Here is a 12,095-nt window from a genome sequence, read left to right as displayed (position 1 = left end):
CGGCTCGGGGGGGAGGGGGTGACCGAGCCCCAGCTGGACCGGTCACCCCTGCGGGGAGGGACTCCAGTGGTAAGCTCCGGGGCGCGCACACCTCGAGCGACTCCCGGGCTCCTGCAGAGCCGCGAAGCTAAAGCGCCGAGCAAAGCTTCGGGCACGCGCGGTGGGCGGGGCTACGGAAAGCCGTTGTGGGCGTGGCCTGCGTGAGGGGGTGTGTCCGCGCACCACGGGGGCGCGCGCCGGCCTCTGACTGGAGGCGGCGGCGGCCGAGGCGCGAGCTACACGATAATGGCGGCCTGCAGAGCCCATGAGAGGGAGAAGCGGCGGCGGCTGCCCTGAGGTAAATCTGGCTCTTCCGCGTGGCACAGACGCCCTGCTGCAGAGCCGACCGGCCTGCACGTCCCTCCGTCCCCACCAGGCCTGTCACAGACCTGTCAACGGAATCATTCCGGGGAAGGCCCGGAGCTCCTCGAGCCTCCGGACCGGGCTGCGGCCTCCGCTCCCGCTCGGGACACTCCCCAGGTCCGGCCCTCCGCCCGCAGCCCCGAGGAGCTGAGGTCGTGGCGGGACTCCGGGAGGCTCCCCCACCCCCACCCCCCGACCCAAGGTTCGTCTGGCCGCAGGCGGGAGCGAGCTGGTCGGCGGATCGCCGGACGAGCCAGCGCGGCCCGAGCCGCCGCGGCGGGCAGCGCCGCTGTCCCCGGCACCGGCCGGTGTGCGCTCCGGCCGACCGGTGTCCGCGCTGGGCCAGCACTGCGGGCAGCAGCGCCCCGGGGCAATGCACCTGAATGTACACCTTGCATCGCCCGTGCTGAGATCAGACCCGGATCCCGAGGACTTGAAAGCCAGCCATCCTCCTTCCTTATTCTGGAAGGTGCCCCTTCCTGTAGGAACCGGAGGTGGTGGGACAGGCGAAGAGGCTGTGACCGGAGTACTTGGCAATAAATACACGGTAGCTGGCGTTGCACGTCTAGCAGGACAGGTTGCTGCTCTGATTTTGTAGCAGGAAGTCAGACACTAGGAAGCACTGTAGGAATTTGAAGGGGTAAGCGACCAATTAGAGGAAGTGGGACCTTAACCTTCAGCAATCTCTGAAAAGAGTCGTTTTTCGTTAGCGTGTCCTGTGCACCTAGCAGTTCCCAGTATCTCAAGCTCTAAGACTCATTCACTTTTTTGTTTTCCTGATTGTACAGTCAGTATAAATACTGTACAGTCTCCAGTCACTTGTCTTGCCCATGGCTACAGTGTTCAAATGAGAATCTGGGAAGTAGGAAAGAACCCTTAGATTCTGCATTCAACACTTGGACATTTCTGTGGAGATCCTATGTTTGTGCCTTTAAATGATGTGTTATGTCCAATGCCAAAGAACTTTGTCAGACTTCCCCTTGATGTGTAGGATGGCTTTCTGAACAAAATGACCTAGAACTAAGTAGCTATTGTTAAACAACAACAAAAAGGTGCCTGTATTCTAAATAACTTACTTTTAAAGGAACAGTTCTGCTAGGCACCTGTGGCTCACATTTATAATCCTAGCTAATACTAAGAAGGCTGAGATCCAGAGGATCATGGTTCAAAGTCAGATGGAGCAGAACAGTCAGCAATACTTCATCTCCGAACTAACCAGAAAAAAAACAGGGCTGGAAGTGTGACTCAAGTGATAGTACACCAGCCATGAGGAAGAAAACCAAGGCTTGTGGCCCTGAGTTCAAATCCTGGTACCCACAGAAAAGAGGGAACAAGGGAGGGCAGTTCTCCACAAACTTATTTGCAAAAAATAAAGAAGTAGGTAGGGCTGGGAAGGTGGCTCAGTGATAGAGTGCTTGCCTTAGATGCATGAGGCCCTGGGTTCGATTCCTCAGCACCACATAAGCAGGAAAGGCCAGAATTGGCGCTGTGGCTCAAATGATAGAGCACTAGCCTTGAGCTGAAGAACTGAGGAACAGTGCCCAAACCCAGAGTTCAGGCCCCACGACCAACAAAATAAATAAATAATAAAGAAGTAACATAAGGAACAAATTCTGACCATGAATGACTTGGCCATTGACTTTTTTTCAGGGTGAGGGAGGAGGGAATGGAGTGGGAATTATTCTTGCTATATAGCCCAGGCTGGCCTCACTCATCCTCCTAACTCTACTTCCTGAGTGCTGAGATTACAGATGTGCATCACTGCACCCAACTCTATTTGTGTGTGTGCTTGGGTGCATGTGCTCACTGTTCCTGGAACTTGAACTCAGGGCCTGGCCACCATCTCTGAATGTTTGTGCTCAAGGCTGTCATTTTACCACTTGAGCCACAGTTCCACTTCAGCTTTTTTTCTGGTTACTTGGAAATAAGAGTTTCATGGACTTTCCTGCCTGGGCTGGCTTTGAACCTCAGTCAGATCTCAGCCTCCTGAGTAGCTAGGATTACAGTGCCTGGCTCCATTTGCTTTTAAATAATACAACCAAATATTTTCAGTTCAATGAATGATATGGTTTACTTTTTATAAACATATACCATTCAGATATAAGGAGTGTTTTTGGTTTTAGAGGTTTTGTTGTTGTTGTTTTTCCTTCTGTTTTATGACTTTATATGTGTATGCTGGCCTTAAAGAGAAACTAGAATATTACTTCTTTATTGTTAGTCTTTTTGAAATCAGTAAATACAATTGCTGAATTTGGGGCTTTATTTTATTTATTTATTTTTTGTTGTTGTTGGTTGTGGGGCTTGAACTCTGGGCTTGAGCACTGTCCCTTGGCTCTTCAGCTCAAGGTTAACGCTCTACCACTTGAGCCACAGTGCCATTTCCAGTTTTCTGGTGGTTTATTGGAGATAAGAGTTTCACAGATTTTCCTGCCTGGGCTGGCTTTGAACCGTGATCCTCAGATCTCAGCCTCCTGAGTAGCTAGGATTACAGGCGTGAGCCACCAGCGCCTGGCTTATTTTTTTAACAGTAATATTTTCTGTTAGTTCATATAAGAAACAGTCTAGTGGTTTAAGTCATGGCTATCTGGGCCAGATTTCCCGGTTTCAAATCCCAAGTCCATTGGTTACTAGCTGTTTGACTGGATTTTCTATTTACCCACTCTGTGCTTTCATTTCCTCATCTATTAAAATGATATAAAACTACCTATCTAATAAGATTATTGTGAGGATTGAGTTTAATAAAAAAGTACTTGAAACAGTTGTTGATGCATGGTAAGTCCTAAATGTTATCTTTATTATTATTCAAGTTAGATTTGCTCAAGTTATAACAAATATCCTTCACACACTGAAATAAGACAGGTAACTAATGCATACATAAAGAGAAATACAAGCCAGTAGCTATACCTAATTTCAACAGAGCATTTACTTTGTTGATTTTTTCCAGAAACGTCGACCTTGAAGATGGTGAGTAGCCAGCCAAAGTACGATCTAATACGGGAGGTAGGCCGAGGTAGTTACGGTGTTGTGTATGAAGCAGTCATCAGAAAGACCTCTGCCCGGGTGGCAGTAAAGAAAATCCGATGCCACGCCCCTGAAAACGTTGAACTGGCCCTTCGAGAGTTCTGGGCACTAAGTAGTATCAAGAGCCAGCATCCAAACGTGATTCACTTGGAGGAGTGCGTCCTGCAGAAAGACGGAATGGTACAAAAGATGTCCCATGGCTCTAATTCTTCCCTTTACTTACAGGTAAGTGTCTCTGAGTGGGAAAAAGAATGGTTTGAACCTAACATTTGTCAGCAAGAAGAGGAATGAAAGGGTCAGGTGAACTTCTCCCCTTGAATGCAGGTATTGACTGGCTATAGTAGTACTTACCAATGTTTCAAATATGCAGGAGGTCAGTCTAGGCTACCTAGTGAATTCAAGCCAATCTAGGCTGCCTAGAAAGACTTTGTCTCAACACAATCCATGAAACACCTGAATAAATAATTACATGCAAATATTTTATAGTTAGGAATAGATAGAAGTCTGTCAAGAACAGAGTAGATGTATCTCTAGCCCCCAGGAAACCCAAAGTGGCACTGTGGCTCAAAGTAATAGAGCCTAGTGTGGAGTTAAAAAGCTCATAGACACCGCCTAGGCCGTGAGTTCAAGACCCACAACCAATAACAAAGAAAAAAGAGAGAGGTTTTATTTAAGCTTGTGATACACATACCAAAACTGACAGAAGTCACTTGTTATGCCATAGTACTTGATAGTCTGCACAAGAACAGGTATTAAAGGGTAAGACTGGGCTGGGAAGGTGGCTCAGTGGTAGAGCGCTTGCCTTGCATGCTCGAGGCCCTAGATTCGATTCCTCAGCACCACATAAGCAAAAAAAGAAAAGAAGCCGGAAGTGGTGCTCTGGCTCAAGTGGTAGAGCGCTAGCTTTGAGCTGAAGAGCTGAGGGACAGCGCCCAGGCCAGAGTTCAGGCCCCATGACCGGACCCAAAAAAATTAAAAAAGGGTAAGACTGAAGACTTGAGCAAAGGAAAAGCTCTATAATCAGTAGCAGGGCCCATTGATAACTGGACATGTCTTTTATATATCACTACTTAACTATAAACTTAGCCAGGCATATAAACAGAGCATACCTGTAAACTAGCTCTGGGCAGGATGAGGTAGGAAGAGCATGAGTTTGAGGCTAGCCTGAGTTAATGAGACCCATACTCAAAAAAAAAAACCAAAACCCTATAAGCCTTAGGTGTTTTAGAGTTAAAAGTTTCTTTTGGTCTTTTTTTTTTTTTGTCGGTCATGGGGCTTGAATTCTGGGCCTGGGTGCTGTCCCTCAGCTCTTCAGCTCAAGGTTAGTGCTCTACCACTTGAGCTACAGCACCACTTCTGGTTTTCTGGTGGTTTATTGGAGATAGGAGTCTCATGGTCTCTACTGCCCGGGCTGGCTTTGAACCGCGATCCTCAGATCTCAGCCTCCTGAGTAGCTAGGATTACAGGCGTGAGCCACCGGCGCCCGGCCTCTTTTGGTTTTTGTTTGTTTTTGCCAGTCCTGGGGCCTGAACCCAGGGCCTGGGTGCTGTCCCTGAGCTTCTTTTTTGCTCAAGGCTAGCACTCTACCACTTGAGCCACAGCACCACTTCTGGCTTTTTCTGTTTATGTGGTACTAAGGAATCGAACCCAGGGCTTCATGCATGCTAGTCTAGCACTCTACCACTAAGCCACATTCCCAGCCCTAGAGTGATATGTTTTTTTATCCATGCTATTCCAGTTAATTTTTGTGAAGCATGTTCTTTTGTACCTGAAACATTCCCCTCCACATGCAGATATTGGCATTTGAACCCAGGACCTTGGTTCATGTTAGGCAACCTCTCTGCCACTTGAGCTACATCTCTACCCCACACCTGAATGTTCCATAGTACCAGCAGCTAACATTTGGGTTTCTACTTGGCTCTATATTCTCTCTATGAGAGCTTTAAAGGCAGTTGCTCAAAACAATGGTATGAGGAAAATATTATTATTATCTCCTTAACAAATAAAGAAATTGAGGCTTAAAATAATGAATTCATCCAGAGTCATCTAGCTAGCAAGTGGCAGGGTAGGAGTTCAATTGTCTTGACAGTTGAAGCTTGTGGTTTGTGGTGTTCAGGAAAATCTGTGAAACTTTTACTTCCAGTTAATCACCAAAAAGCTGGAAGTGAAGCTGTGACTTAAGTAATAGAGCACCAACCTTGAGCACAAAAGTTTAGGGACAGTACCTAGGCCCTGAGTTCAAGCCCTAGGACTGGGAAAGAGAGAGAGAGGGGGACAGACAGACGGAGGGAAGGAAGGAAGGAAAAAAAGGGAAGGAAGGAAGCAGGGAGGAGGAAGCAGCTCTGTACTCACTGAATAGAAAAGATACTTAAGACATAGCTAGTTAAAGGTCAGACAGAACTTGGTAAGGTCAGTTCTTAGAAAAGAAACAGCTTTGAGTGTATCAAAACTGAGAATTATCACTAGACTTTGCTGTTTAAAAGTCTGTTTTTGTTTGCTTGTTTTGGTGGTACTAGGATTTGAACTCTGGTCCTATGCTACTAAGGAGGCACTTTACCACTTCAGCCAAGCCCCCACCCTATAAATCTGTGTTTAAAACAACGAAGGCTTTCAAGTGAGGAACAACAGAGAACCATATTGATCTGTGTAACTTGAAATTTTTGAGGGTCATTATATAGCAAATTTAATTTGTCTTGCAATTTAGTACTCTGTACATTGAAGTTTTCTCATTTTTAATTTTTTATTATTAATAAGTTTTTTTATTGTGAAAATACTGTACAGAGGGGTTACAATTACATGAGCAAGGTAATGAGTACATTTCTGATCAAGCATTGTTGCCTCCTCCTTTTGTTTCCCCTTACCATCCCCGCCCTCCCATCTCGACCCCCACACCCCCCTGAAGTTTTCTCTTAACATAGTGAATATAAAATACAATTGTTTAGCTAGGTGCTGGTGTCTCATACCCGTAATCCTAGCTACTCAGGAGGCTGAGATCTGAAAATCTTATCTCCAGTTAACCACCAGAAAGCCCTGCATTCAAGCCCCACTACAAAAAAAAATGTTTTTTGCTTAGCCTCTATTCATTTTATATAAGCACTTTCTAAAAGTACTTCTTATATATGTTGTACTATTTTTTAAAAATTGAAAATATTCTCACCAAATTTCTCTTTTTCCTCTTGCCACCCCTCTTCCTCCCCCCACCCATCATGGGCTTGAACTCAGGACATGGGTGCTATCCTGAGCTTTTTTGCTCAAGGCTAGTGCTCTATTACTTTGAGCCATAGTTCCACTTCCAGTTTTCTGGTGGTAAATTGAGATAAGAGACTCACACTTTCCTGCCCCAGCTGGCTTTGAACTGTGATCCTCAGATCTCAGCAACCTGAATAGCTAGGATTACAGTGTGAGTCACCAGCAACTGACACAGCACAGCAGATAAAATAATGAGTTAAATGATGACTAGAGCTCAGTTCCATTGACATATAAAAATATAAGCCAGATTCATATGTTTGAAAATAAAACTTTTCAAGAAAATTTTATCTTTTAGCATATAGATTTGGTATGTATTCACTAGTGACAAAATGACATTGAGAAATGCTGAAGTTTAAAATAAAATGCAGGGGCTAGGAAGGTGGCTCAGTGGTAGAGTGCTTGCCTTCCATGCATGGGGCCCTGGGTTCGATTCCTCAGCACCACATAAGCAGAAAAAACTGGAAGTGGTGGCTCAAGTGGTAGAGCACTGGCCTTGAGCTGAAGAGCTGAGGGACGGCGCCCAGGCCCAGAGTTCAGGCCCCACGACCGACAAAAAAAAAAAAAAATTAAACTAAAAAAAAAGTTAAATGCACAAATGGTAGGTGGGGATGGGAGGGAAAAATGGGGAGAGAGCAAGGGAAGAGGTGACATTGTCCAAAAAGAAATGTACTCTGTACCTGACTTATGTAACTGTAACCTCTCTCTATATCACCTTTATAATAATAATTAAAAAATATTTACCAAGGGCTGGGAAGGTGGCTCAGTGGTAGAGTGTTGCCTCTCATGCATGAGGCCCTGGGTTCGATTCCTCAGGACCACATAAGCAGAAAAAAGCCGGAAGTGGCACTGTGGCTCAAGTGGTAGAACACTAGCCTTGAGCTGAAGAGCTGAGGGACAGCACCCAGACTTACCAAAACCCTACACATATGAAAGCATTGGCCAAATAAAATATTCATGGGATTTCCACTTAAAACTAAAGATGGGTTGGGAATGTGGCTTAGTGGTAGAGTGCTTACCTAGCATACATAAAGCCCTGGGTTTGATTCCTTAATATTACATAAACAGAAAAACTAGGAAGTGGCACTGTGGTTCAAGTGGTAGAGTGCTAGCCTTGAGCAAAAGAAGATCAGGGAGAGTGTGCAGGTCCTGAGTTCAAGCCCCAGAATTAGCAAAAACAAAAACTAATAACTTCGGTCTGGGGTTTACTTCAGTGTGGAACATTTACCTGGCATGTTTCAGGGCCCTGGGTTCAGATCCCAGCATCACAAAAACCAAGTAAGAGCCAGGCCCCAGTGGCTCACGCCTGTAATCCTAGCTACTCAGGAGGCTGAGATCTGAAGATCATGGTTCAAAGCCAGCCCAGGCAGAAGTCTGTGAGGCTCTCATCTCCAATAAACCACCAGAAAACTGGAAGTGGTGCTGTGGCTCAAGTGGTAGAGCTCTTGCCTTGAGCTGAAGAGCTGAGGAACAGTGCCTAGGCCCAGAGTTCAAGCCCCATGACTGACAAAAAATAAATAAGAGACTGACAACTTTTGAATCTATTTCTTTTTTTTTTAATAACTACATTGTGTAACTTGTGCAGATTATAATACTATTTTTTTCCTCTTAGCTTGTAGAGACTTCATTAAAAGGAGAAATTGCCTTTGATCCCAGAAGCGCCTATTATTTGTGGTTTGTGATGGATTTTTGTGATGGAGGAGACATGAACGAGTATCTGTTGTCCAGGAAACCCAATCGTAAAACTAACACTAGCTTCATGCTTCAACTGAGCAGTGCTCTGGCTTTCTTGCATAAAAACCAAATCATCCACCGAGACCTGAAGCCTGATAACATCCTGATTTCCCAAAGCAGGTTGGATACCAGTGACTTGGAACCTACACTGAAAGTGGCTGATTTTGGCCTAAGTAAGGTTTGTTCAGCGTCTGGACAGAACCCAGAAGAACCTGTCAGCGTAAACAAGTGTTTCCTTTCCACAGCATGTGGGACAGATTTCTACATGGCTCCAGAAGTATGGGAAGGACACTACACAGCAAAAGCTGACATCTTTGCTCTGGGGATTATCATCTGGGCAATGCTGGAAAGGATCACATTCATAGACACAGAGACAAAGAAAGAACTCTTGGGGAGTTATGTAAAACAAGGAACCGAAATTGTGCCTGTTGGAGAGGCACTTCTGGAAAATCCCAAAATGGAACTTCTCATTCCTGTGAAGAAAAAAACTATGAATGGGCGAATGAAACAACTGATTAAGGAAATGCTGGCTGCAAACCCTCAGGATCGTCCAGATGCTTTTGAGCTAGAACTCAGATTAGTACAGATTGCATTTAAAGATAGTAGCTGGGAAACGTGACATCGTATTTGCAAATGTCTTGGATGAAATGCTGCTTCTGATTTAAGTGATGCAACATTATATGGCAACAAGAACACAAAAAGCTAAACTCCACCTTCTTAGGGTTTAGACTTTTTGTGAGGTAGTTTTTTGGGGTTTTTTTCCCCCCTCATTTTCCTTAATCCAAGCAGGCCATCAGTGTGTTTTGAATGTGTATTACCAACGTGGATGTCTCTCTCTTTTTTTTTTTTTAATGACCATTAGAAATTTGGCAGGAAAATTCTCTTAAGAGCCAAGAAGAGAAGAGTCCAGGTTTCTGGAACTATGTCTCTTTTAAGTATTTTAGACATTCCTTGTCAGTATTAGGCATTTCCATGGAAGAAGAGGTTTGCGTGCTGGTAATGCAACCTTTGAAGCTTTGTAAAGGAAACATATATGTATATATTTATGTATATGTGAGTATGTGAATGTGTGCATTTTGCATTCCATATGAAGAAAATGCCACTTCAGTTTAAGTTATTTGATACAGGTTGGGGTTTGGGGGATTTGCTGGTCTAATCAGTGGTGAAAAAAATAAACAAAGCTTCCTTCCCTGCCCTTCCTTCTAAGGAAAGCATACTAAGGTTTTGGGTTTGGTTTGGTTTGTAATACTATATAGTTTTCTTCAAAGACATCATTTTGGAGGGTCTAAAATTACTGGTTAAACTTAATTGAAGTTAAGCAATTCAGAGCTGCCAGATCATGTTTGAGTTCTCCAGTGCCCTATAGCGTTGAATTAGTCATGGGTTCATATGGTAGCAGGTTAGCAAGGGTGTTGATGGTTCGTTCATACCTTCTTTAGGTAACTGGATGTTCATTTAATTAAACCACTGTGCTAGGACATGTTTGTACTTGAACATTTACAGTCTGATATAAATCTGAACATAAGATTCTTCTGTTTCTGAAAACATTGCTATAAATGAGCTATAATACTTGATATATTAATTTTTGGTTTTAGGGCTTTGTCTTAGCCCCAGCATAAAGCAGAAGAAACCAAATGAGCTCTACCTTCATTGCCTACCTTGGTATGGTCTTTCAGATCCTAGAATTCCTTTTGTTTTGGCACTGATGAATGCTCTTTTTCTGTCTCACTTGAGACAGTGATAATAGTTGTCTTAAATACTGGTCACTTTTTTCTAAAGTTGAGATGACACATATGCAGTTTAGCAAACGATAAAATACTGTGGCATCAACTACTTTTTAAGTACACAAGTTACTGATTCTATATAGTCACTTGCTATGGTCTGTGTCAGAAACCAGGAGACCATTATTCCTCTTAAAATTCATTTTTACTGTATGATTGTCTCCAATTTGTCTTCCTGTAATTGCAGGTTAAAAATCTAAGGAAAGAGTACTTTCCAAAACCAGATTACTAGCCTGTAATAGTAAACAGATTTTACATTGTATTTGTTAATCTTTATAAAGCACTATTTTTTTTTCTTCAGTGATTGGGATTTACCCAGAACTTTGCACATGTGAGACAAATACTCTTTTTTTTTTTTTTTTTTGGTCAGTCGTGGGGCTTGAACTCCGGGCCTGGGCACTATCCCTGAGCTCTTCAGCTCAAGACAAATATTCTGTAACACTGAGCTATATACACCCCAGCCCACTAGGATCTTCATTAAATATTACAATCTAAAAACCAAACCCAGTAGTATTAGCATACTGAATATTATTGATAGTTTGCATAGTCTCCTTAGCTTTTTTGAATTTCCATAACTTTTATGATATTACTATCATCATCTCCCCCCATTTAAAAATGTGTTCAAAGAGCTGGAGATGTAGCTCAGTTATAGTGTGCTTGCTTATCATGCACAAATTTTTGGTTTGATCCCCAACACTGAAAAAAAAAAAAAGTGAAATGGTGAGGTGATAATCAAAGGTAAAACATCACAAAAATCCAAGTATGTACATTTCTAAACTATATTAATACAGAAATTTTAAATTTGGATTAAGATTTTATTGAATTTAAGCCTCTTACAATACTTTCAAAGTATTAAAGATAAGAATTCTGGACTTGTAGCTTAGCTCAAGTGGTAAGAGCTTGAAGCCTTGAGTTCAGTCCTCAGGACCACAAAAAAGAAAAACAAGTTTTTGGACATTAGGGATGGAAATACACAGAAACTTCAGGTAATTGACCCTCTGGGTCATTTAGTTTAGCACAGATCTGACCAAGGGTATTTCATTACTGGAAATAAGAAAAAGTGTCATTCTAATGTCTTGTTAATAATGTGGCACTTGACCAGATGGACTGATAGGTGAAAGTATGCCAGTGCTTAATTTGCTCTTCATATATCTTATGTACTTGGAGTCACAGCTTTCCTTAAGTTTCTGATATTGCCTCCTTTAAAGGAATGAGTATAATTTATTTTTGTATTGTTTGTGGTGCTGGGGATCAAACCCAAGTCCTTTTATATGCTATTCAAGCACATTACACTGAGCTACATTCCCAAGATTGATTATTAATTCATTTTGAGAGCTTTTACCTGTGAAGTAAAATTCTTTAATTTTTCACAGGAAGTTTCTTCTAAAATTGCCCCAAGTCTTTGTATTCAGAAATAGCCTATAATACCAAGCAAAATGATATTATTTATGTATCTTTGTTCTCTCAGTCAAAGGTATTTTATTAAGTACCTAGTGTGTGCTCAGCACTAAAGGTGAGTTGATAAAATGACACAACAAAATGGCATTTAGCCATATGCCTTTCCATCAGGAGTAAGAAATAAAAGATGATTAGCAATATTTGGAAATTTTCAGATATTTGCTAGAGGAAAAATGTAGTCAAGAATTTGTGCATATTAGCCGGAAGTGGTGCTGTGGCTCAAGTGGTAGAGCACTAGCCTTGAGCTGAAGAGCTGAGGGACAGCGCCCAGGCCCAGAGTTCAGGCCCCACGACCGGACCCAAAAAGAAAAACAAAACAAAGAATCTGTGCATATTAGTGCCTTGCCCATAATAGGTACTCAGTAATCAAATATCCCTAATAGTCTCTTGCCATGTTTTGTAGTGTTTTATGAAATTTGTCTTAATTGGAAAAAAAGACCAAATACTTCAAAT

At 42.8% G+C, this 12,095-nt stretch overlaps 1 protein-coding gene across 2 annotated transcripts; it reads left to right on the top strand.

The window, feature by feature from the left end:
* Positions 1–200: 200 nt before the first annotated feature.
* Pdik1l (PDLIM1 interacting kinase 1 like) lies at positions 201–11,828 on the top strand. 2 transcript variants are annotated; one of them, XM_013035916.1, is made up of 3 exons: positions 201–337; positions 3,347–3,648; positions 8,282–11,828. In XM_013035916.1, the coding sequence occupies exons 2-3, from the start codon at positions 3,364–3,366 to the stop codon at positions 9,020–9,022; spliced, it is 1,026 nt and encodes a 341-aa protein (XP_012891370.1). In that variant the 5' UTR covers positions 201–337; positions 3,347–3,363; the 3' UTR covers positions 9,023–11,828. The 2 variants fall into 2 exon arrangements, with proteins under 2 accessions (XP_012891370.1, XP_012891379.1); XM_013035925.1 differs by lacking the exon at positions 201–337 and adding an exon at positions 888–1,042.
* The last annotated feature ends 267 nt before the right edge of the window (positions 11,829–12,095 follow it).

Source organism: Dipodomys ordii, unplaced genomic scaffold, assembly GCF_000151885.1.
Source record: "Dipodomys ordii isolate 6190 unplaced genomic scaffold, Dord_2.0 Scaffold6, whole genome shotgun sequence".
NCBI classification, from domain to species: Eukaryota; Metazoa; Chordata; class Mammalia; order Rodentia; family Heteromyidae; genus Dipodomys; species Dipodomys ordii.
Note: the sequence above shows the minus strand (reverse complement) of the source record. Positions and strands in the feature narration are given on the sequence as shown.

Coding starts and splice junctions, on each gene's coding strand:
- Pdik1l (XM_013035916.1), top strand. CDS start 3,364: ATGGTGAGTAGCCAGCCAAAGTACGATCTAATACGGGAGGTAGGCCGA. Junction 3,649..8,281: donor ATTCTTCCCTTTACTTACAG/GTAAGTGTCTCT, acceptor TTTTCCTCTTAG/CTTGTAGAGACTTCATTAAA.